We start from the raw sequence: 27253 nt of genomic DNA, 5'->3' as shown, positions 1-27253 counted from the left end.
CCCCAAAGAGAATAAATCCTTTGGATAAGGCATAACTCCTTCAGATTGGAAAACCTTTTTAGGCTAGGTACACTCACTGTATTTTTGCTCAGTATTTTGGTCAGTATTTCGATCAGTATTTTGCAGCCAAAACCAGAAGTGGATTAAAAACAAAGAAAGGTTATGTTAACACACTGTTAATATTGAGTAGATGGACGTGACTAATTGGCAAATAATTACAATTATTTCAAATCAAAGCTCTTTTTTTAAAATAACGACAATTATTTGCATTAAATGACCGCCATGCATTCAATTTCCACAGCCTTTCTGTGTTTTCAATCCACTCCTGGTTTTGGCTGCAAAGTATTGACATCAGCTCATCAATACTGGCTTTGCCTATTCACAGACCTAAGCACACTTCTATAGGCATTTTGACATGTTAATAAATGGCACTGTAGGTCTACTTAGAAATGACTAGTTGCTCATGGCTCCAACAACCAAATTCCCTAATGTATGCCCTGTTATATATAGACTTTAGATACTGTAGCCAGCTAGACAGATGGATATAATGTATTACAATGTGATCTGTTTGTAAAAGAGATAAACAGAGAGACTTAAGATAGAGATAAATAGATTACATCAAGATTTTAGAAAAAAAAAGTGCTAAGTGCATCCATTAAAACTGTATGATGAGCTTTCGCCTTCAAGAACTCCTGAGGAGAAACAGGTGGTTAACACCTAAGAGAGGAGAAAGACAGCAAGATAGACAGACAATATGAATAAATACAGACAGGTAGGTAGATGACAAAGGGAGATAATGTGTATATTGTAGAATAAAAGATAGATAGATAGATAGATAGATAGATAGATAGATAGATAGATAGATAGTCTGAAAGTACACAGAGAGATAAATAATAGGGAGAGAAAATGTAGAGATAGATAGCTAGACAGACAGATAGATGCTAAATACCGTAGTACTGTAGCCAGAATTGCGATGCATAAAACTGACAATAGATGAAATAGTTACAGTACAAAATAGAGAATAGATGTAGTGAAGATGGTTGGTTTTAGAGCATAACTACTCTTGGTGTAAGAGCCTGTGTGGTTTGGAACATGCCGTCTCTATAAATGACTTTGGCTCTAAGCACTGAAAGCTGTAGACAGGGTGCACTTTACCTGGTAACAATGAGTGGTAATCTTCCACTTGTAAACTCCAGGCTCAAGTAGCTTGTACCAGCATAGAAGATGCTATGTATAGTGGTGGGGAGGGGTGGGGGCTGCTTCCTGAACAAAGTGAAGGGGAATGTCACAAGGATATAGTTTCCCCTGCTAGCAGCATAGAGAACAGAGTTAAAAATGAGCTGTCACTGGTATAGTGGCTGTATCCTGGGCATCCTGGCAGGGTTAGACTAGGAAGGTAAGGGGTGCTGGCACTAGCAGGAGAGCTCCATTATACTCTTACTGGAAGGAAACTACATTTGTAACTGCAGGAATTGGCAGGGAACCTACATGTGTGACAGCAGTAGCTGGCAGGGAACCTACATGTGTAACAGCAGTAGCTGGCAGGGAACCTACATGTGTAACAGCAGTAGCTGGCAGGGAACCTACATGTGTGACTGCAAAAAAACTACATATGTGACAACAGGGACTTGCAGTGAGGCTACAGTACTTACATATAACTGCAGAAACAGTCAGGAAAGCCAGAAATAACAGCATGGACTGGCATGGAAGTTGCAAATAAAACTGCAGTCACTGGCAGGAGAGCTGTGTGTATAACTACAGTGGCTGGCAGAAAAGCTGGACACGTGACTACTCACAGGTAACTGCACAGACTGGCAGGGTGGCTACTCATACTAGCAGAGGGGTCAGTATGAGTGCTGGGACTCTGTATGAGCAGTGCTGAGCCTGGCAGGAAAGTTACACGAGAGAAAGCAGGGGCTGGCTGGGAACTTCTCCAGGAGTGCAGTGACTGGCACCGAGCAGGGCACCCACAGGAGTGCTGTGGCACCGAGCAGGGCACCCACAGGAGTGCAGTGACTGGCACTGAGCACCCACAGGAGTGCAGTGACTGGCACTGAGCAGGGCACCCACAGGAGTGCAGTGACTGGCACTGAGCACCCACAGGAGTGCAGTGACTGGCACTAAGCAGGGCACCCACAGGAGTGCAGTGACTGGCACTGAGCAGGGCACCCACAGGAGTGCTGAGGCACTGAGCAGGGCACCCACAGGAGTGCAGTGACTGGCACCGAGCAGGGCACCCACAGGAGTGCTGTGGCACCGAGCAGGGCACCCACAGGAGTGCTGTGGCACTGAGCAGGGCACCCACAGGAGTGCTGTGACTGGCACTGAGCAGGGCACCCACAGGAGTGCAGTGACTGGCACTGAGCACCCACAGGAGTGCAGTGACTGGCACTGAGCAGGGCACCCACAGGAGTGCAGTGACTGGCACTGAGCACCCACAGGAGTGCAGTGACTGGCACTAAGCAGGGCACCCACAGGAGTGCAGTGACTGACACTGAGCAGGGCACCCACAGGAGTGCTGAGGCACTGAGCAGGGCACCCACAGGAGTGCAGTGACTGGCACTGAGCAGGGCACCCACAGGAGTGCAGTGACTGGCACTGAGCACCCACAGGAGTGCAGTGACTGGCACTGAGCAGGGCACCCACAGGAGTGCTGAGGCACCGAGCAGGGCACCCACAGGAGTGCAGTGACTGGCACCGAGCAGGGCACCCACAGGAATGCAGTGACTGGCACTGAGCAGGGCACCCACAGGAGTGCAGTGACTGGCACTGAGCAGGGCACCCACAGGAGTGCAGTGACTGGCACCGAGCAGGACACCCACAGGAGTGCAGTGACTGGCACTGAGCAGGGCACCCACAGGAGTGCAGTGACTGGCACTGAGCACCCACAGGAGTGCAGTGACTGGCACTAAGCAGGGCACCCACAGGAGTGCAGTGACTGGCACTGAGCAGGGCACCCACAGGAGTGCAGTGACTGGCACCGAGCAGGACACCCACAGGAGTGCAGTGACTGGCACTGAGCACCCACAGGAGTGCAGTGACTGGCACCGAGCAGGACACCCACAGGAGTGCAGTGACTGGCACCGAGCAGGGCACCCACAGGAGTGCAGTGGCACCGAGCAGGACACCCACAGGAGTGCAGTGACTGGCACTGAGCACCCACACGAGTGCTGACACCAGGCAGCAGCCCCTTTGCTCTCTGAGTCTTCATCCTCCAGGGCTGCAGCTGACTAGAGCTTGAAAGGAGAGTCCAAGTTGCCGTAGCTCCTCCCCCTGCACCGTGTGACAACAACAACCCGTCCACAGAGCAGGCAGCACTTTTCAGCCTCATTTTCCCTCTGTCATTCGTGCTCAATCTTTGATCAATGTGCTGCCAGCGAGCGCCCGGGTCCTGCCAGCCTCCTCCTCCTCCTCTTCACCTTCATCTCTCAACTTTCTGCTGAGACTTGGGAAGCCCAGAGACTGAGCCCCTGCCAGGGACAAACAAACAGCCTGTGAGCAAGTGGCTGCTGCTGCCGGAGCTGCCGTGCACTTGTGGGGGCTCAGGGGTTAATCCTCCCCCCGGACTCTTTGTGTCCCTCGTGTCTTGTATGTGAGTTCCGTGCTGTGGGAGTCCCCCTCGGTGCCGTCTCTTGTCAGCAGTGTGACTCTGGGAGGACTCCTATGTGACCATGGCCGTGCCGGCTGCTCTCATCCCACCGACCCAGCTGGTGAGCCCTCAGCCTGTAGTCATCTCCACCTCCGCGTCCTCCTCAGCCTCGGCGTCTCCCACTCCATCTGTGGCTCCTTCCTCCTCGGGGCCAAGTCTCTACAGACCGGAGCCCATAGCAGCCACCACGGTGACCTCCAGCATCAGCAGCCCCGCTGCCACCAGTATCAGCATAGTCAGCAGCAACCCCGGGACAGCAGCGGCGGCGGCAGGGGGTGCCGGAGGGGGGAACAGTACTAGCCCCAGCCTGGCCACCAACTGCCCTGGCCACCACCACAGCGCTGCCATCCCCAGCACCTCCACCAGCACCACCTCCTCCACCTCCACCTGCAGCAGCAGTGCCCCCTGCACCAACCTGCCCGGCAAGCCGGTCTACTCCACTCCCTCCCCAGTGGAGAACATCCCCCAGAACAATGAGTGCAGGATGGTGGACCTCCGAGGGGCCAAGGTGGCCTCCTTCACAGTGGAGGGCTGCGAGCTCATCTGCTTGCCCCAGGCTTTTGACCTCTTCTTGAAGCATCTGGTGGGGGGGCTTCACACCGTCTACACCAAGCTGAAGAGGCTGGAGATCACCCCAGTGGTGTGTAACGTGGAGCAGGTCCGGATCTTGCGAGGATTGGGGGCCATTCAGCCAGGGGTCAATCGCTGCAAACTCATCTCCAGAAAGGATTTTGAGACCTTATACAACGACTGCACAAACGCAAGGTGAGTACTGTACCCTACTGTAAGCACTGCCTCTAGAACTTTGTGCAGAAGTTGCTGGGCCAGGCTGCTATAGCCTCCTGCCTGGGTCCTGTACTAAGTCTCACATTGTGCTCATCATATCCCACTGCCATCATCTTTCTTTCCATAAAACTTGTAAAACACTGGAAGGAAGGGATGCTGGGACACTGGCTTCCTAGTGGCAGCTAGTCAGTCCTAGGGTCTGTTAACCCTTTCATTGACAGTAGCCATGAAGAATGCATTGTAGCAGCAGGTATTATTATGCTTGAAGTAACACCTTAAAGATCAGAAGTCTATAGCAGCATTGTGTTACCCTAGCCCTAAATACAGGCAATGCACATGCCTCACCTGCCCCCACCAGCTGTATAACACATATCATGTATCTATCCAGATTAATAGGGAAGGATTTTCCTTACTCTGCACATATTTGAAGGCAATAAAGTCTCCTTTTCATACATGTTTCATGGTCTAATGAAAGTTCACAACTTATTTGTTTTCATTATTGTTATTGTTCCTGACTAGTCAGCTTAGCAAATACATGAGGCAGTTCCATCTCTGTGATAATGGTTTATTGATCAGCATCTGATTATTACATTACCAGAGATGTAGTGTATTGGTAATAGTGATCATGTGTATACCCCTTCCACCTCCAATAGTAAAAAAAAACCTGCTATCTATGGCCAGTTAACATGCAGAATAGACCCAAAGGAAAGTTTTGCAGGGTTTCATGAGACAGTTAACCCTTTAATAGGATGTGTTTTACTGCAGTAGCTACCCAGAGCCACTAATGCTATAGTTCATCAGATCCTTATTTGTATGATAGTACTTACATCAATGCTAATGTGATTATAGGATGTGCAGGGATCTATTCTTAGGGCCTCAGGACTATCTGCTGCTGCTTCAATGTACAATGCTATCCATTTCTGTAGGTAAGCTGGTGAGAAAAGTGCATGGCTAGCTACTGATAGACCTGCTAGCTCCCCTCTGGAAACACTCAGAAAGTTTAGTGCTGAGAAACAAGCAGAAAGCATTAAGGCAAATTGTTAAAGGGAGCAGGGGAATTGGAAGAGGTGTCTGGGGGGAAGCTGATTAAAAATCACTGCTAAAAGTCATCTTGAAACATTAGACAGGCAACCAGAAGATTATTCCTGTAAACAAACACAATAAACTGTACTCTAGGGGAAGGTTCATTTGTGGCATCCACAGCTTGCTCTAGGTGTGATCATTGGTTATGGGATCAACATGTGACACTTCATGGAATTCACAGGGGATTGGGATATTTGGAGAGGAAGAAAAGAGCAAGTGACCTACTGGGACACTAGAGAGCTGTCTTTTCCCATGGGGGGAGATTTCACTGGTAGACACAGTACTGGATACAAACCATAAATTCAATGACCCTTAGAAAGTTTTATTATCCATCCAGATTACTGTACACATGGAATTTAAGTGTAGGAAAAGGTCACAGCAACTTTCTAATAAGTAAATTGGCAGATCAGCCATTGCTAGGGCACTCAAATACAGAGTAGAGGAGAAGGTTTAGTTTGCTACTTTATAACTAACATAAAATGGACTACTTAAGAAATATAGTAATTATATACAGTATATTTATTGTGTGATTATTAACACTGACACAGTCTTGATCACACCTTCTATGTTGCTTGTTGATTTTTTTTTTTTTTAACTAAGGGCACACATGAGAATGAATTTAAAAAAATGTAATAGATTAGAAAGCTACTTCTTTTTTTAAACATGATCTTCCCCAATTAAATAAAAAAATAGAAATTTTACAATGATTTTACAATGATGCTGCCAAAACTGTTTTTTTTTTTTAAATATTGTCTGATAGAACACATTTTTACAAATGTAATTATAGTAAATTATACTAAAAGTAATATATATATATATATATATATATATATATATATATATATATATATATATAGATAGTTACCCAGAACACCAGCAGAGATTCCCTCACTTCATGCTCCATTTAGGAATGCTTTTGGTCATACACATAGCATTCGCAGTTAATTAGTTGATGTGTTTATCATTGCTTTGCTTGTGGTTCTGACCTTTAACCTCAACTCATTTATTTGTTATTTTGTGGTATATGTTGTATCAAGGACATTGAGACATACATGACTGCAAGTGAAAACAGCACACTCAACAATGCAGGCAGCATAGGACAGAGACTTCCCTCTGACCAGCTCTCAGGGCTGCACCTTCAACAAAGTTTATTTAAGTTATAGATCCTCTGATGATTCCTGTAAAGTTAGAATTAAAGATTTGTTTTCAGGTTCTGTTTGTTACAGTTTAACAACCTCTGCTTTACTGAGGGCAAACAGTTTCAGGGACTAACTGACTGTTCCTCCTTTATAGTGTTGTCACCCATTTACTACTAATAATTAATGATTTCGCTGCTCGCTAATGTCAAAGGAATTTAATTTGCGTTTGTGAGGTTAATAACACCAGAGTTCGAGAATATATTTCCAATAAGCTTGATTTTAATAATTTCATGATTATTAAAATAGGTTAGGGAAAAAAAAATCTATACAATTGAGAAAATTCTGACCACATCTATTTCCTCTTCATATTTCAAGTTCTAAAATTAAATATTTATCATAATTGTTCTGTGGTAAAAGTTTTTTTCTTCCAGTTATCGTACCTAATTATTACATTTATTTATGTATTTTATAAACAGTATTGAATACTTAATTCTAAGTGACAGCTGATAATTAATTATCATTGTAAGGTCTTACTAACAGTAATTCAAAGATACATATAAGAAATGTTGACACATCTAGTATAAGATAACAGCCGTTTAACCTTGTATTTACAAAGATGTGCTTGGTGCAAAAGAATTTTCTGATATTTTATATATATATATATATATATATATATATATATATATATATATATATATGTATGGGAATTTATCCACTAAACGTCAAGAATGATGAGATATTAATACATGTAAAATAGTTGGTTCTGGATTCTTTTCAAATAATTTTTTTTGTAAGAGAATTACATGTATTCTAGTTCTAAATAACTCATCATCTAAGGACTTTAAGGTGAACTGGTTGGTTAGGTATTAGATTTGTTTCTCAGGTTGTAAACTTTGACATTCCACTGATGAGTTTCTGACAAGTCCAAAGTGTGGACCTTGCCATTGTTATTACATTCAATGTAGTGGATTTTACAGTTGTCCCTGTATATTTGGAGCGTGCATAATAAGAATGCAAGATATACATTTCTCAGTCTCATTTTTTTCTGGGATTTATTTCAAGTTAAAAACATAATTGTTACTTTTTTTTTTAATTTCCTGTTACTGACATAGGGCTGACATGTTCTGCAGCGTAGTACAGACAAATGTATCAACTTATATCAGATATTACCTGTTACCAAAATGAAAAATAAAATTACCTACTTACATCCATCTTCTTCTGTATCTGTTTTATTCTTCTTCTGTATAAAATATTATTTATATATTACAAATATAGTTTTTTTTATATTTGTTATCCACGTTTCAACGAGGCTGCTACATTTATTTGCCATGAATTAGCATGTAAGATGTCTTGCAGTGTGAACATTAGTGAAACATTAATATATTGTATATTACAGCTACTACATTGACTCTTGTAAGATAAATTCATAATGAGAAAATTTGCATCATTATGTCTCTGAACTGAAATTCTGTGCATTATATACTGTATATATACTATTGAGAATCCTACGAGATATTGCTTAACCTTAACTAGTAATTGCCCCAAACACTGAAAGGGTTACACAAAGTGTGAAATATGTTTTATTAAAGCCAGAAGTCACATTTTGTTGATCTATCTTATTTGGAAAAGTATATCTTAGAAAAATCCATATCACCTGTCATAATCAAAATTTAGTATCTATAGATTACCTTTCCAAAGGCCCTCGAAGCAATTTACACTTATAGCCATTCCGTTACTACTCAATTACAGTTGGATAGCCAGAGGCACAATTAAATGCAGCTTGCCCAAGGTCAAACAAGAAGTCACTTGTACTGTCACAGAAAAACACACAATGTCCCTTTGCCCACTTTAAAACCACATCTGTTTCTTAAATAAAAAATTGAACAGCAAATGTTTATGAAAGGTGACATAGAAGCTTCAGGGAAATTGAGCCTATGGTAAGTACTGACAACTGGTGTGGTTCAGGATTACATATTGGTACAAAATATTCACAATAGAAATACAATAAATGCAGTCAATACAAATGTAGGTGCTGGGGCATGGAAATGAAATGATCAAGTTTAAGCAGAGTGAATTAGGGATACAAAATTATCCTAAAGACATACATCGACTGATTTGGCAAAAATTGTGTGGAAACACTGCCGGAAGCGACTACAATCAATAGGATTTGATCTATAAACATGATTTTGAATATGTAAGAAAATTTGAATGTAAAACATTATTGTATGCGTGGATTCGGCAAGAAGAATAAAGGGCGGAAAAGAAAATTCAAAGTTTTATGTACATTGGATGAATAGTAAACTATAGAATTACAGTAAGAAATGTTATATTTTTCGAGTTGGCAGATTTGGATGTTTATATTGCTAGTTTAAATTGGTCTAGTAAACAATGTATATTGACAGCTACTTTATATAGGCCACTGTTTGCCATTGGTAAGTGACATTTCTCAAGATGTTATCGTAGCATTTGGGAAAGTATAATATGGATTTCTGTATATGGAAAGTTTGAGTTATTAAATGTATTATACTTGCAGCTTTTTTATACTATTATACTTTAGGATAATGGAAATGAATAGGTTTTGACAGTACAGGGTAATGGCATACATGTAACAGAGATATAAAACAAGTTAGACCAGACCATTCCTGACAGATGTAGCAGGACTGACTTTGTCATTTGGTACAATTCCCTATGATATCATATAATCTGTGGTTATCTGATTATCAATACTGCTAAATCTTATCTTCACAGACACTAGTGAAGAGTTAAATGGCAGATTGAGCTCTGTTACATTTATAACATAAAACCTTTGGAAATATTGTTTGTAGGGCTCAATTACAATAGCCTTATTTTGAATACCACTGACAATAGGAGTGCATCCTGGACACTCCAGCAGATTAGATGGAGCATGTAATCTGTTCTAGCAGGTAACTTGCAATCTATAAACCTACTTGTCAGACACTGGGAGATAATGTGGCTCACCCAAGACCACAAGAAGCGGGAACCATAAGTCTCCAATTACTCTGCTTTGGATTATATGGAGAGAGCCAATTTTACTTCAATGGTAAATATACTGGGTACAGTATATTCTATGGAAAGCTACCGAATATACTGTAGATACATCCAAATTAACCCTTAGTCTAATGCTTTAGATAGATATATAGTTAGCTGTGCAGATTTGGGCATGGGAGAAATACTGAGACGAACTACTGAGTTATCACCTCAGCAAGTTATCACATTATGCAAAAGAAACAGTTAATGCATTTTAGATCTGTTATATCATGTGTGCACTTAACAAAACTGTGATCATATAAACATACAATCTGATTTTCTCTCATCTTGGCCAGGTAGATCAGTTTATGCGTAAGGTGTATATCCATATTCAACTACCTCAGTCCTGATAACTGGGAACATCAAACATACATACAAAGCATTTTTTCCCACACCACCAGCTTTTCTAGTGAACGACTGTGAACTCTTAACCAGTAGTGGTTCAGCCATGTTTCAAACCTTCTAGAAGACCCCAAGGGACAGAAACTTGACCTGCTTTTATGAAACCATAGAATTACATTTATTCAAGCTATCCCATGGGAAAAGAGTCAGCAGATTTCAGCCCAAGCCCTATTATTGGAGTCGTACAGGTTGTCTTTAAATGATTTTAAACCCGTTTGATTAAACGTTACAGGTAATCCTTGTAGACTACATTAAGTCATAAATCATACACATAAGTATATACTATATAGACACATATAGATAGAAGATGATAGATAGAACTATTTCCTCTATTTTTATTTACTGTCATTGTTATATATATATATATATATATATAACAATGAGAGTAAATAAAATATATATACACTACTAGTTCAGTTCAATCTCTTCTTACCATAAAAGGATATGACATAAGTTGGAATTTCACAAAGATAGTCAATAATGAAAAAAATAAAGGACACGGATCATTTGCCAGCTTGTATTTGCCATTTGTATTTACATTGCACCTAATTCCCTGATGTATCACCTTGAAAATGAGTGCCCACATGCCTGATGCCAACATGGTGCAGGTGCAAATTGGCATAAAGCTTCTGTAAATTTAAAAGCAATTAAAAAAAAGCCTCATTTCCAGAGTTGTGTTCAGCAAATATTTCTATGTGAGGCTTAGTTGTGTCTTTGTGAAGTAAAATAAACCTAGGTGTATACGTTACTTTATAGTAGTAGTGTTGCGTAATGCACAGAATTGTTATACGTTCGCTTATGTCGAATATGGTTATTTTATAAAACTCCGTACTGATGTGTAAGGAGCGTAGTAATGAGCATTGTGTCTGATCTGTATAACATTTGCTATATGATTAAAGATTAAATTGATACAACGTGAAGCATTTATAAATTCCCAGTAGTTTACATTTAGTAAAGCATGGCATTAATGTGTGCAGCTCTGCAGTTCTACAAATGTTTGTTGAGTGTAGGACATTGCTCTAAATTATTGGCATTCCATTAGTTTTTTTTTTTGATGTGTGTAAGGTGAGGGAGGGGTAAACACAGTGGAGAATGGTGAATGGCCTGATTGAAAAGGCATAAAGGAGTCTGGTCTGGTATAGAAAGGTCTTTGGTGGGTGCATGACAAGGATGCTGTTTGTTTTTCATACAAGTTGTTTGTGATTTGAGGGACCCCAGGGAAATCTCTTGATCATTTTCACATCTGTTCCTGTCAAAGTGGGTGCTAAGATACCAGTCACCCAGCAACCATGTCCAAATGGGAATAGGCCCGATAATAACTTCAAAAAGAAATGACAGATGTTAGATTATGATGAAAGACAAAATGCATGAAAAATGAGCTCCTTAGATTCAAAAATTTGTTCAAGTACCTTCATGCAAATTAAATGAATACCGAAAATTTGCATGTAGTAATTTATATGTTTGTTCACTCAGAGGAAAAAAAAAAAAAAAAAGAGAGATACATTTGAAATCACAGATTTTCTCCGGTAATTAACATACAAGGCAGTGACTTTTTCTAAAATGGGATTAACCACCTGGGTTCTTTATTGTAATATTAACTATAACAAATGCTGTTACTTGGGAGAAACATATCAGATAAGCCTGTTTATGTAGCGCCTATTACGTCTGCAAATGTAAATGATCGCATGCCAGATAAAAAGTATTTCACGTCTTAAAGAACAGCTTCTCTTGGTTAAATAGGAGATTCATTAATAAAATATCATCTCAAATAGATTTAGCGCAATTGCTTTTTTTTTTTCTTAAGTGACTGGTCAAGCAAAGTTTCTCTTTGGTCTAATGTATTCCAGCATTACATAGGCGCATATGTAGTAGAAAAATGAATTAATAATTGATATATTCGAAAGAATCATTTTAGCTCTCCTAACAACATAATTATTGGGATGTTCGCTCAACAATCAGTGTTTGCAAGACAAAATGGAAATGTTCATCTGGAGAAAGGACTTTGAGCCTTCGTTTAGTAATGTCTAATGTGGTCACGTAGAGAAATTGATTTTCCTCAGAAATTAATTAATTTTTCATATCGCCTTAAGCTGCAGTTAAAAAGAGTGCATACTTGCCTGTTTTTTTCCAGAAATATTGCCTAATCATATTAATACCATTGCCCTAAGGATGAAAAGATAATTGTACAAATGCATTTGGAAATATGTATCACTGAGTATTTATGATTAAATTATGCAAATAACCCAGTTCTCATCCTTTCCAGACACAGATTGTCTAATTAGGATTGATATGCTGAATAGATGTTCCAGAATTTGAATACAAGCATGTCCAAAGAGCAGAAAATTGGAAATGACAAGGCTGAAATCCTAAGAAAAGTGCCTTTTTACTTTTCGATAAATGTCTCGGTTTAGGCTCATAGTTTTATATATTATCTGCAGTGTTGCTTTGCCTTGCCTCCATTTAATGTGACATTTGTTTGTAGGCTGAAAGTCATATTTACAAGTGACAAGCGATTTCCCTTTTCTGTAGGTCTTTACCATTTTACACTTTATTCTTCGTCGGGTTGGAGAGCTCTCTCTGTACATTGATTATTGGCCTTAGCATTTGGGGCTGGATCCCACACACTTGGAATCTTTTTTCCTAACTTTATGATGTGTGGATTCATTTGTTCATTTATTGGACAGCAATGCTCCTGAAGTTTGTAGACGAGGGAAAGAATACATAGTAGCTGTTACCATTCCAGCCATTGTTAGCAGTGGGTAGTCAGTGTATATGAACTCGGCTGGCTCCTGCTTTCCATCTGCAAGATGATGGATTGCTATGTTTAATACATTTCAGCTTTTGTCTAACTGTCATAGCCCAAACAGACAGCACTATCAATGGTGACAATTGTCATTGTGGACAACTCTACCTAGAAAGTCTGCTTGTGAAGGGAACATTTCACACTTATAGAGAATACATCAGTAATGGACGGATAAAAAAGATTTACTTTGAAGTGCATTGCTTGTACTGGCTCCATTACTTACAAGCTGTCTGGTTCTTTGCTCTGGCCTTATATAATTATATAGTTTAAAATACACTAAAAGGGGGAGATTTATCAAAGGGTGTAAATTATACACTGGTGTAAACTGCCCACAGCAACCAATCACAGCTCAGCTTTCAGCTCTGGTATAATAAAAGCTGAGCTGTGATTGGTTGCTGTGAGCATTTTACACCACTGTATATTTAACACCCTTTGATAAATCTGGGCCTAAATTATTTTAACACTGTTTTGTTGATCTCTCATAAGACACATTCTAACCTGTATTGTTTACACCGCCTATAGGTATATAGATGAATTGATCAAGATCAGTGTTTGTTATGCTGGTCTTCATGCCCCGGTTTAAGATTCACTGAATTTATTAAGAGGTGGCAAGCCGCAAAATAAATATGTTACATCTTCCATTCTCCATGCCCCAGAGTGTAAAAGCTATGCCAGTTAAGACCTAGAGTAGATTTTAGGCATAATTTATACCAGAAGCGGACATAAATTATAGTTATTCTGCTGGGCAGGGAAGACCTCACTCTTGATAAGGGTAATCTTTGGTGCAAAAAGGGTAAAACAGTGCAAATTTTTAAACACAGTGGGGGGGATTTATCAAACATGGTGTAAAGTGAAACTGGCTCAGTTGCCCCCAGCAACCAATCAGATTCCACCTTTCATTTTCCAAAGAGTTTGTGAAGGATGAAAAGGGGAATCTGATTGGTTGCTAGGGGCAACTGAGCCAGTTTCACTTTACACCATGTGTAGTGAATGAGACTGGTGCACTGAGAGTTGTAAATGATAAGACAGCTTGGCTGACAATTAAATATGGGAAGGCTACAAGGGGCAGAGAGGCAATAGCTATGCATACATAGGCTGGGCTTTCCTGGGTGCTTGTCATGCAGAGAAACGCCCCTGAGCACTTGAGACCAATGTGCATAATAATTAAAAGTGTTATATCAGACATGGAGGGGCTGTATGTAATTCTTCTTCCTCAAGACCTTCCCTTACTCTTCCATCTTCACAGTAAGTGGGCCTCAGTGGTCACTGCCATTAGGTAATACTACATCATTGGGACTATGTGACCTACTGATGCCGCTACAGTCTAGTGAGTGTTAGCATGGTGAGGGGACTGTATTTGGCCGATAATCACTTGGTGTAATAGAGCGTGTTAAAAGGCAATGATCAGCCAACATGCACAATGTTGGTTGATCGTTGTCTGTCAACATGTTGAATGAAAACGATCATGACAGCGACAGTCTGCTGCTCTCTTCAATGGGCCATTCTTATATCATCCAGGCAGCCCCTCCTACAGCTCCCCGTTGCCCCCCAGCTCCTCCCCGCTTGCTGTCTGTGGGTGTAATAGCACAGGCAGCGAGCAGGGAATGAGGAAAAGCGAGCGCTGATCTCACAGGTCCACACTCGCTTTCTCCTCTTAAACATGCTGTGTAATAAGGCCCCTGGAATGAGGGCCAGATCACAACTGCGACAACTGTGCCTGTAAGAAACACAGCTAAATAGGGTGCAGGAGGACATGTTAGAAACACAGCTATATAGGGTGCAGGAGGACTGTCAGAAACAACTATGTAGGGTGCAGAAGGACTTCAGAAACAACTATATAGAGTGCAGGAGGACTTCAGAAACAACTATGTGGGGTGCAGGAGGACTGTCAGAAACACAGCTATATGGGGTGCAGGAGGACCTGTCAGTAACACAGCTATATGGGGTGCAGGAGGACTATCAGAAACAGCTATATGAGGTGGGTGCAGGAGGACTGTCCGACTGCACACTAGACAGATTTGCTGCAGATTATAGTACATGCAAAGTAGATGTGTTTTTTAACTATAACGTACACATTTCAGATATTATTTGGAATTAAAATGATCTGCGTGCAAATTTTCAAATACTATGTCAATTTATGTTGCAGATCCATCACAGAAATCAATTGGCAAGGTGAAATCTGCTGCATTGTTGAAGCAAATAGCACTATTACTGTATGTAAATCTGCTCTGATATTTGTGTAGATTTTCTGCAGGTTTAGTACAGCTTTTTCCGCCAGGTTATCTGTCTAGTGTGTATTTAACCTTAGGCTATGTTCATACTATGTAAGTTTCGTGGAAATCACGGCTGTTCTTTCAACGGCCGTGATTTCCACGGAACTTACGTAGTGCTGCAGGCACATGGTATACACTCCGAGCAGAATTCCTAGCGGCGCCACGAGAAACCGACATGTCAGTTTTCTGTGGCCGCTATTCCTTGAATAGCAGCCGCAGAAAACCCTGTCAGTGCACACTATGGAGCGAGCGGCTCCGGCCACACGCTCCATAGTGTGCAATGGAGAGTTCTGATGATCTTCAGGATGATCTTTTCTGGGACCGGCCGTTCCGTGACCTGGCCAGGTCACAGAACGTCCGGTCTCATACAGCGTATGAACATGGCCTTATACTGTAAATGGTGCATATTAGTTAGGAGTCCAACACAGCTATTGCATAGAGGCCAGAAGTTTTAGGATACATCTAGTCATCTTATACTGTATGACATGAGTTGTTGCTAGTAAACAGAATTGTGTTAAAGGGGTATTCCATCTCAAATAACGTAGCTTAATTTGTAGCACACATCAAGGTAAATATTTTTCCAAATACATTCCTTTACCAAGCTTTCTTCCTCCTGATATGCTTATATTATCTATAGTGTACATATTTATATATTATATAGTATATATACATCAGTCCAAACAAGAAAACAAGCTTTCAACAATGGAAAAAGAGAACAGGAAGAAAAATGGGAAGAAAAAGTACTAATATTAGAGAAGCCTTATACTCTAGGTAACATTATGTTTTAAAATTTGAAAGAAAGAAAACTTTAAGGCACATGTATCAATGTGTTTGTGCTGTTTTTTAGCTAATACTGAGTTTTTGAGCACAGTGTATTTTTTGCACAGATTTTTTTCTAAGTTTTTGTACCAATAGGGGGCATGGTGTCAGAATAACTACCTTTTTTGGCTGATTTATGAATTTTTTGTGCAAAAAATTATTCAGCAGTATTCCACTGCTACCATAGCGTAGTTTTTTTTTTTTAACCAAGTTGTTTTAGGTAAAAATTGCACAAAAGAAAAGGCCCTTACTCCTAATGATCATTTTTGCACAACAACCATAATATTTTGCATAGCCCATAAAAAGTAGCACCTGCTTAAAAATATGCACAGATGATACATCCCCCCCTTAATGATTTAAATTGTATTAGTAAAACCTTTCAGAATGGCATCTTGTGATATTATTTCCGGGACATCTCCAATAGTGACTCTCACTGACCAGATGACTATTTTCTTATGCTCATTTAGCGCTCAGATCCTAATGACACATTTCATGGTATGCGAGGGGACAGCTGGGTGTCATTCGTGTGTTTAGTCTGTCAGGTGTAAGTTTTTAATTACATTACTTTCTTATTCACACATCTGTGTGCCATACACGCTGTTCCCCCCTCAAGCTGCACATTACATCCCATTGAGCCTGCAGTCCTCCAGACAGGTGTAGCTATTCAGTATATTAGTCCTCTCCAAGTATGAAAAGCTGAAATAACAGAGCTTGTCCCTAAATTATTTGTAGTCCCTTTAATTGTCAGCAACACAAAATGGCCCCTCTCAGACTGCCCATTGCCTGCTCCGTCTTGTGGCCTTTTATTCCTTATTTGCCACATTCCTGTGTAACATATGAAAAGGTTCCATACCCAGTGCAATGAGAAGAAATAGTCCATTGTTTAACCTGACCTTTACCAGTCCAGGAGCACAGTCAGGATTTGGATTGCTAGCCATAATCTCTTCAGTGACATCACTATTTTTGTATATGTTCTCTATTAGAGTAGCTGTAGATTAGATTGCTTTCTAGACTCCATCACTTGTGTTATTTCTCTTAAGAGATGAAATAATATAGTGGATGCTTCAGCAGGAACCATGGGAAAAGGCAAATGCACAGCTTAACAGGGCCACATAGAAGTGGCTATTACTAGGCCAAAAAGAGGGTTTTTGCATTTTTAAGTGTAAATTCATGCAGGGGGCAGATTTTATGAATGTGCAGACAAGCGGATGATATGTAAAGTCAACCACATGCTATGGACATTTTCCGCACTGAATACTGGGGATGTTGTGGCTTTTAAAATCTGCAACATGATGTTTACCATATGTTACAGATTTGTTGTGGATTTTTCTTCCTGATTTCACAACTTTCATTATAGCAGAAGTAAAACCTGATGTGAATCAAGATTTGCTGTTAAGTGGGGTGGTGGTGGTGGGGGGGGGGGGGGGGTTAACATGAGACTAAGAGATCTGAAGCACCCCAAAGTTAAGGAAGCCCTGTCTTATGTATTTCCTCCTCAGGCCCTCAACTCGGACTACCTATACTAGGTATACCTCTTTCAACATCTAAATGGGTAATGCTACATTTAAAGGGGATTTCTAGGCATTCTACGTTGATAGTCCATCCACAGGATAGGTTGTCAATGTCTCGTTGGTAGGGTGCTGACAGTCAGTAACCCCACCTATCAGCTGTTCGGCAAGCCATAGCTCCAGCATACACACAATTAAAGTCTGGAAGCAGATAGGACCATTTACTTTGTAGTGGTGGAGCAAAGTTACTGCAGCACAGCTCCCACTGAAGGGAATGTGAGCTGCACTACTGTAACTTGGCATTAGCATTACACAATTACCTAAGATAACTGCTTCCAGCCACTTCTTGTGTATATGTTGGAGCTGCAGCTCAGCTGATTGGGAGGGGTACTGGGTGTCATTATCCAGCTGATCAGACCCTGATGACATATTCAGTGGATAAGCTATCATTTTAAATTGCCAGCGATGACAAATTAAAGAGGTTGTCCAGCCTTGACCCCTTTCCGTGCTATGCTTGAGGCAGGGGTAAGTCAGTAAAATAATGTGAACTTACTGTCCTGGCTCCCATGCTGCTGCCCGTACTCTACCAATCCGTTCCTCATTGTTTGGCCAATTCAGGGACGTGACATAGCAAGTCCGCTTAATGCCATGCTATGCTACAGAGGAGTATTGGTGGGAGCCAGGGAGGTAATGTTGTTTTTCATCCACCCCTGGACAACCTGTTAAGGCTCTCACTTAAGTCTTTATATGATACTTCTGTTTGGCTTATATTATTTTTGTTTGGCAGTATATTTTCCTTTACAATCATTGGGAGAATTTATTAAACCATTTTCACGGAGTAACAAATAACACCATATTTGCACAAAAACTTGTGATGTTTTATACCTCTCTTTCTGTTTTTGAAGTTTCAAGAAGAATTGGTGGGGTGACAACTCTATGATAGAAAACAGTACAAGTTGGTTTACAAATGCTTATAGCCGGCATAGACTTCATTTTTCTGTCTTTAGGACAGTGCAAGATGCCTTTAAATTTCCTAAAAGGTGTTCTCTTCCTAATAAATTTATTGTATTTTACTTCTACAGAATTTGGTTTAAGGTCTGTGGCTCCTATGACTCCTAAAATCCTGATGTCCCGCTCAGCCAATCAGTGTGCTGTCCAGCAAGCAGGATGTCACTTAAAGGGGTAGTGCGGCGCTAAACAGTTATTCACAAAATAACACACATTACAAAGTTATACAACTTTGTAATGTGTGTTATGTATGTGAATGGCCCCTTCCCCATGTTTCCCCCCACCCACGCTAGACCTGGAAGTGTGGTGCATTATACTCACCGCATCCCGTCCGCCATCTTGGGACAATGACGTAGTCTTCGGGAGGCCAGCCGAACCGCTCCATCTGTCCCTCATGCCGGCCCCCCTCTGCCACGTCATACCTGTGCTCAGCCGCGATTGGCTGAGCACAGTTATACTCAGCCAATCGCGGCTGAGCTGATGATGACACGGCAGAGGGGGGCCGGCATGAGGGATGGATGGAGCAGTTCGGCCGGCCTCCCGAAGACTACATCATTGTCCCAAGATGGCGGACGGGGGTCGACACGAGATGCGGTGAGTATAATGCACCACACTTCTGGGTCTAGCGTGGGTGGGGGAAAACACAGGGAAGGGGGCCATTCACATACATAACATGTATAACTGCATGTTGCATAACTTTGTAATGTGTGTTATTTTGTGAATAATTGTTTAGCGCCGCACTACCCATTTAAAATATTAGGTGTATATATATATATATATATATATATATATATATATATATATATATGGGGCCAAACAGTAAAATAAAGTGTATTTCCCCTCTGCAGTTATTATTATTAGTTTCTGTAAAAGATTTTTTACTCCTACACGAATCGGTTGAATATTGCTCGAGATAAAATGGAGGAATGAAATCTTGGAACATAGATCCTGGCTTTCTTATTCTTCACACAAAAGACCCTTTTAAATTACAGTAAGTTGGCACTTGCATGTCAATAAGCTTTGTTTTACTTCCAGAGCAGAATTCATTTATAGAGCTTAGCATTTATTACATGATTTGCAATTATGAGCAATTATGAGCTACTTCTCCATTTCAGAACACAAATTATCTGTACGGTTTTAACATTTCTGAAATACTCTTTGGAAAAGTTGTCAAATAACCCATATTTTCTTTATATACTCACTCTATAATTAAATAAGTTAACTAAAGTGTTGCATATTTTATCCGCTTCATGATGAGGCAAAAGTCATGCATAATTGTGCAGAAAAAAGGGACAGAAAATGCAATTTAAGCACTGGCCGATGGAAAATAGATCTATATAGGAATGTGTTTTTTCTAAAATATATCTAGGGTTACGGGAATTTCACAGTTCCTTAAATGTAAAGCAATTCTAATTAACAACTGGGGCATTTTTATATAAGGTAATGTATCTACTACTGTAAATTATAAGGATGATACAGTATATGAAATAGGAACACTATGCACCAAACTCTGTGCTTTGATGTGTAATATTTGGGATAGCACCAAGTGGATTGGGATATTTCAGAAGGATATTTTCTTTTGCATCTTCTTTTCCCTTGTTGAATGCCTGTACATGTCTAGACTAGGGTCACACAAGTATATCAGTATACAGCCAGTGTTTGAGCCATGCAAAACAGGTGACTTTGTCAATTGGTCACACTCATCTCCTCTGCTTATGCCATTGGACAAAATGTGAAAGTATGGGATCCATTCTGTCAATGGTTTCCCTAAACAGTTGTGTACAACCTACAGTAGTTTTACCATAACTTTTATGCTGCTAAATGGGTCTCTTTTGCCTGTAGTGAACCCCTCCAATTCCCCCCGTCAGACATTTTTAGTACAACTTAGGTATATGTTATAAATATATTTGACTAAAGTATCCCCTTACTAAAAATACTAAGTACAGAACTTCCTTCCTGTTACACATAGAGCAACATATACCCAAGACCTGTATCTTTTAGCATTTTACATAGAGTCATGTATATAGTATATAGTAACACATTTAATGCTGTTTTTGTTGTTCTTGTTAGGTGCTGGACCTTTGGTACAGTGGGTCAGAGTGCTCTGTAATGCTATGACCTATGACTGATCTATTTAAAGTGTACTTAGATAGTCTTGCTGTGGATTATGTTACTTCTAAACGGTAAACTATAGGCCTTTACTCCGTAATTACTGCACTTTTCCAATAAATTATATGTAAAGGACTTCCTGCAGTAAGGCTGCTAAATTAGGCTTAAACACAGGGAAGATTTTGCATCTCTCAAGCTCTTCTTTTATCAGTGACGTCTGTCTCGAGATGTCCCAGTTAAAAATACTGAGGGTTATTAAAGGTTAATTCATGGGAAACAAACTTCAGACATTGTTTTTGGAAGTATTTTTGTGATGGGTTAAGTGTTATTTTGACCATACACACATAAATAAAGAATCTCCCTGTTCACATTTAGTTGTGGTATGGAGTGCAACATATAAGGAGGCTATAGGTATAAGCAAAATATAGTCATGCAGAGTTAGATATGTAGATTTTTGCATTTTCGCTATTTTTTCTAAGTGCTGTAACTCTTTTATTTATCTGCAGGGCCTTGTGAGGGCTTGTTTTTTCAGGAACAGGTGTACTTTGTAACAGCAGCTTTCAATCTACCATAAAATGTATGCTGCAACCCCCAAAATATCAAATTGGGATAAAAAATGTAATTCCATAAATTTTGGGGGGTTTCCTTGTTTACGTAATGCACTTTACGGTAAAACTGACATTATATATTTATTCTATAGGTCGGACTAAATACAGCAATATGCAGGTTATATAGCTTTTCTAATGTTTTACTATTTTTATTAACAGTAAAACTTTTTTTGTGCAAATAGGTATATTTAAAATGGCCTTTTTGTGATTCTTATAGCTTTTTTTTCCACCTACGGGGCTGTATGGGATGTCAATTTTTGTACCATAATCTCTAATTTTTAATAGTATTATATTTGTGTAGATCGGATGTATTGATCACTTTTTATAATTTTTTATAAATATAAAATGTAATGTAAAAAATCAGCCACCCTGACGTTGTTTTACCGCTATTTGTTCATGCCGTTCACCGTGCAGGAACAATATTGTTTTATTTTAATAGATTAAATATTTTTATATGTTAAATCATTTTATTATTTTTAAGTGTTTTATTTATAAAAGTGATTTACACTTCTCCTGTTACTTAAACCTAAATTCCACAGTCGTGGCGCGATTGCAACGTTTAAGGATTTAATTGCGGGCAGCCGCACGGTCGTGGAGGCCTATCATTGACAGTGAGGACCGGCTACTATCAGCAGCCTCACCCACTATGAATTAAGCTCTGCTTCTGAGTCTGCTTAATAGCTCAGTACCCCAGCGGGGCTTACATGTATGCCCGTTTGCGTTAAAGGGAACCTGTCAATCGTTATGCGAGCGCAGAGCCTGCCCCACCCCCCGATGCAGCCCCGGATACTTACCCTTTCCTGCAAGTCCCGCTCCTGGAACCGATCTTGGGATGAAGATATCCCCGTTGGAAGCGCTGCGCGCGCGCTGCAGAGGTGGGTCAGATGCCCATAGATTCTCTGTGGGCATCGGACTCATCTCTGCTGATTAGCATACAGCGCGCGCTCAGCTTTAGCCCCCAATATCTCCATCCCGGGACCGGTTCCAGGAGCAGGACTTGCAGGAAAGGGTAAGTATCCGGGGCTGCATCGGGGGGGTCGGGCGGGCTCTGCGCCTGCGTCCTGGGTGACAGGTTCTCTTTAAGGCTAAGCCTGTATGGCGTACATGTATGTCTGTGGTTGATAAGGGTTTAATAATAATAATAATAATAATAATATAATAACAGTTTTCATTTTGTAAATATTTTATGTCACTGTACATTTTCTAATGACATACTTTTGAAAGCATAGCATATATTACCACCTGCATACTACAATACAATTTCATAAATCTGTTCAAGGATTTCCATCACTCTTTATTTTTCCTCCTCAAAATAGTGATGAAAATGAATTATGATTGGATCTTAATGCAGATCACATTTGATCATAATCACATTATTTTCATAGGTTTCATCTGACAAGAGTTTGATAAAGAATTTAATGATTTCTAAACTTGTTTGCATAGTATTAGAGCATCTGATTTATTAAATGCGATTTTAAAATCAAGGTTCCGCTAATAGAAAGTCATCATTTGGCAACATCTTAGAAGAAAAGAAGTATTTGGCCCCCTGACACAAAGATATGCACTTCATTCCTTCGCTACTTAGTTGGCAGCCTGCAGACTAATGAGATAGTTTTAGCATAGTCATCTACTGTCTACACACCAAGCACGTAAGGACTTTTCAATAACATAAGAAATGTGTGCAAAGATAAAGCGCAGCCTGAAAAATACTTGTGCGCTGACAACAATCCAACAGTGTTGTCACAGCAGGAAGACATCAGTAGAAGAAACAGATAGTAACCTTAAAAAAAACTCTGGTCAGCAGCATGGACAGGGTTTCAGTAGATTATAAATCACCCCAGGGTCGCTGTGTTCCCACCATAAAGAGAGCATGGTTGTTTTATTATTGTAATCTAATAAGAGTTGGGAGCAAAGGACATCATTAATGTGCATTTAAAAAAGAAATCCTGGTTACAGTTTCAAAACTATACTGTTTCCTTTGCTCTTGAAGTGTAAGTAGTAGGGTTAAAGCATTACTAGGATTAAATTACTCTTTATAGCTGTATGTAATCCCTTGTTTATGAATTGCAAGTCGCTCAGAGAACTTTTAATACATTATTTTAAGCTTAAAGCAAAATATACATTATAAGATGATGACATCATTAATCTCGGCAGCCATATCTGGGGTTTAAGGGCCAGTTGTGTTTATAGAAGTACATTTTTATATATGTAGAAGTTTCCAATTATTTTACACCAGTAGCCTATTTTTTTTTTTCACTTGTTTTCACTGTGAACCATATGGAAGTATGAGGCTCACTCCAGCACAGTTTATTGAGGGGCTTTAATACCACCTGCTGATGCTCAGGTTTGATATTTTATGCTGTCTTTTGGCTTACCTTTCTTATAATAATAATAATAATAATAATAATAATAATAATAATAATAATGCTTTTATTTGTATAGCGCACACAGATTCCACAGCACTTTACATAGTTTTTGCCAATTATTGCTCCCTGTCCCATTAGGGCTCACAATCTAAATCCACCTATCTGTATGTTTTTTTTTTTTATGTTTTTATTTTACATTCAAAATACTTACTGCAGTGTGCATGTATGCATATGTGTGTGTGTGTTTTGTCCCTGTACTTGTGACAGGGAGCTATAGTCGTAACAGTCTCTATACAGTGCTGCAGAATATTTTGGCACCTTCCAAGCAACAGGAAATACAAGATTCAGAATATTGCCATCCTCTAAATATGTGTGATAGGTACTGAAATATCACCATCACCATGGATGTTACGTAAACAATGGTACATGCAAATCTGAACATTGTGCTGGGTCACATACTTTTGTTAGGGTGACCCTAAACGTTATGAATATAGTTAATAATTGATCATTAAAAATTATTATGTTGCTGATGGAATGGTTCTAAATGATAAAAGCCTCTCTTGCTTCATTTCAGTATTCGGTTTTGGCATTTATTTACATTTAAACTGGTTATTCAGGACTGAAAAATATAGCTCCTTCCTTACGGAAACAGTGTCACTTTCTCCTCAGTTTGCTTGTGGTATTGCAGCTCAGTTCTATTGAAGTAAATGGAGCTAAATTGTATTATCACACATGACCTAAGGACAGGTATGGCACTGTTTGGAAGAAAGCAGCTGTTTTTCATTTTCTGGATACCCCCTCTAATGTTAGAATTCACATTTGCTTAGTATAATAGAACAATAGAACAACCCACCCAAAAGTTTTCTTAGAGTATCAACCCCGAAAGTGATACAGATGAGGTTTAAAGGGGTACTGCAACGTTTAACATTTATTCACTAAATAACACACATTACAAAGTAATACAACTTTGTAAAGTGTGTTAGTTAAGTGAATGGCCCCCTTCCCCGTGTTCCCCCCACCCCGGAAGTGTGGTGCAGTATACTTACTCAATTGCTGTCGACCCTGGCCGCCATCTTGGGTCGACAACATCATCTTCGGGAGGCCGGCGGACCGCTCCAGCTGTCCCTCATGAGAGTAGTTATGCTCAGCCAATCGCAGCTGAGCAGCTGATAACGCGGCAGAGGGGGCCGGCATGAGGGACGTAGTCGACCCAAGATGGCGGCCAGGGTCGACAGCAATTGAGTAAGTATACTGCACCACACTTCCGGGGTGGGGGGAACACGGGGAAGGGGGACATTCACTTAAATAACACACAAACTTTGTAATGTGTATTATTTAGTGAATAAATGTTAAATGCCGCACTACCCCTTTAATTCTATCTTGGCAGATTATTGCGCACATCAGATATAGAACTTCTACGGTGAGAATTCTTTCACATTAAAACTGCATCAAAAATATTCCATGCCAACATCACAAAGGTACAGCCAGATATTATGTTGATTTATATTAAGCTGTACAAATGTCCTGGCTATTTTTTTTAATAAGTAGCTCTGCACTATATTATTAATAATGTTTAAATCAATAGACTACAATAAAAAATTTAGAATAATGGCTTAAGAAACTGTTGGACAACGGGGATTAAAATAATTGTAGAAAATGCAAAGTACAATAAAGTGTCACTTTTTGTGTCTGAACTCTGTAAGCCTTGGGTACGATGGCTAAATCTACAGGTACTTTATTCTGGGGAAAACTTTAGAGAATACAGCCTCCACTACTGGTGTATAATGCTATACTTACCGGTAAATACTGGGTTCTAGCCATCATCTGTCTTACTGCGGCAGCTGCCCTTATTGGCCACTGTCACTGCCTGTACACAGGAGAACAGAGGCAATTCAGCAATTTATTTATTGAATTTTGTCTTCAGTAATGTTTTTGTATCATGTTACTGCCAGTGTTTTGTATCACATGACTTTGTATCAACGTGCCACCTGAGATATATCTTGTCTAGTTGGATTTGAAACTGGGTCCCAGTAAAACCATATGGATGTGTTACACATGTGTTTTCAGGACTAGTGGCACTTTTGTTGTTTATATTTACTATCTATTTTCTTCAGTGTTGGATGGTTAGATGCACAGGATTCCGCTTTTGCTAGTCCATGAAAGTGGCCTAAAGTAATCTGAAACATACATTTATATGTCTTTAATGCAGGGATGGGTTACCGTTGGCTCTTCAGCTGTTGTAAAAAGCTTTGGCTGTCCAGGCATGATGGGAATTAAAGTTTTGCAACAGCTGGAGAGCCGAAGGTTCCCCATCCCTGCCTTTAGTTACACTGTCATCCCCTTTTTGCACTATGACTTGTCTACACAGGTGTAAAGCGTAAATTTTGCACTTTTCTTACCTTACTTTATATCGTACATCATAGTGCTGGTTCCAGTAAAAAGTGATCTTTTATTATCTGCGGACTGTGCTATGTGGACGGGGCTTTGCGGGTGCAGCACTACTTAGCCCCGCCCACATCGCCACAGTAACGATCACTTTATACTGGAACAAGCACCATGACATATGATATAAAATAAGGTATGAAAACTGCTTATTTTACCTTTTACACCTGTGTAGAGAAGTCATAATGCAAAAAGGGGGGGGGACTGTCATCCTAATGCATCAGGCATCCTCTCTATTACTGTTAGTTTTATAACTTACATTGTGTGCTGCCTTTGAGTACAAGCAGGGGTGGTATCTGACCAGTTCTCTATTCTTTCAGACTGGTTGTTAAAGTGATTATCCAGAATTAGAAAAGCAAGGCTGCTTTCTTTCAAAAACAGCACCACACATGTCCTTGGTCTGTATATTGTTTTGTAGTCTGCTCCATTCACATCAATGGAATTTAGCTACAGTCCTGCAATTAAACTGAGGACAAGCGTGGCTCCGTTTCTAGAAGACGCTGCTATGTTTTTCCAGGACACATTTAAAGGGAAGCTATCATTTTTATGAATTTCTGACAACCACTGAAACTAGTGGGCAGATATGCTCAGCTGAGCACAGTTCTCCTTTAAAAGCTGAGCATGCCTTGTTTAGACTTATAGTGGGGTTTGATTGGTTTGATTTTGGGTTCACAGTGTTATAATTACGTTCAGGGGCAGAGTATGTATTATAATTAATTTCAGGGGGACACTGTGTGCATTATAATTTCAGTAGACACAGTGTGTACTGTCATCAATTTTAGAGGCACAGTGTACAGTATACTATAATAATTTTAGGGGCACTGCATGGAATATTATTAACTTCATGGGGCGCAGAGTGTATTATAATTTTAAGCTGCACAGTGTGCATTATAGTGACCTAGATTTACCAAAAATGAGTCAGATTTTGTCTCAGACAGATAGCAACCAATCACAGCTCAGCTTTGTTTCTCAAAATTAGCGTGATTCATTGCTATCTGTCTGACACAAAAATCAGACACATCTTGGTTGAGCAGTCATTGTGTATTATTATTAGTTTCAAGGAGGGTTCGATGTGTGTATTATAATCCATGAAACACACACACACACACATATGTATTACACATTTTATTTTACCAACTTTGCTTAATGGCACAAACCCTTTAAGTTCCCAATGTCACAATCTCATACCCTGAACCGTAATTCTGAAGCA

At 40.0% G+C, this 27253-nt stretch overlaps 1 protein-coding gene across 8 annotated transcripts in view; it reads left to right on the top strand.

Moving 5' to 3' along the window:
* Positions 1 to 3303: 3303 nt before the first annotated feature.
* DACH1 (dachshund family transcription factor 1) overlaps positions 3304 to 27253 on the top strand; it is a 265889-nt gene continuing 241939 nt past the window's right edge. For all 8 annotated transcript variants that reach the window (XM_069970606.1, XM_069970605.1, XM_069970604.1 and 5 more), the window contains exon 1: positions 3304 to 4414. In XM_069970606.1, the coding sequence (XP_069826707.1) occupies positions 3672 to 4414 (743 nt within the window). In that variant the 5' untranslated portion in view covers positions 3304 to 3671. The remainder of the gene's footprint in view (positions 4415 to 27253) is intronic.

Source organism: Dendropsophus ebraccatus, chromosome 5 (genome assembly GCF_027789765.1).
Source record: "Dendropsophus ebraccatus isolate aDenEbr1 chromosome 5, aDenEbr1.pat, whole genome shotgun sequence".
Taxonomy (NCBI): Eukaryota; Metazoa; Chordata; class Amphibia; order Anura; family Hylidae; genus Dendropsophus; species Dendropsophus ebraccatus.
Note: the sequence above shows the minus strand (reverse complement) of the source record. Positions and strands in the feature narration are given on the sequence as shown.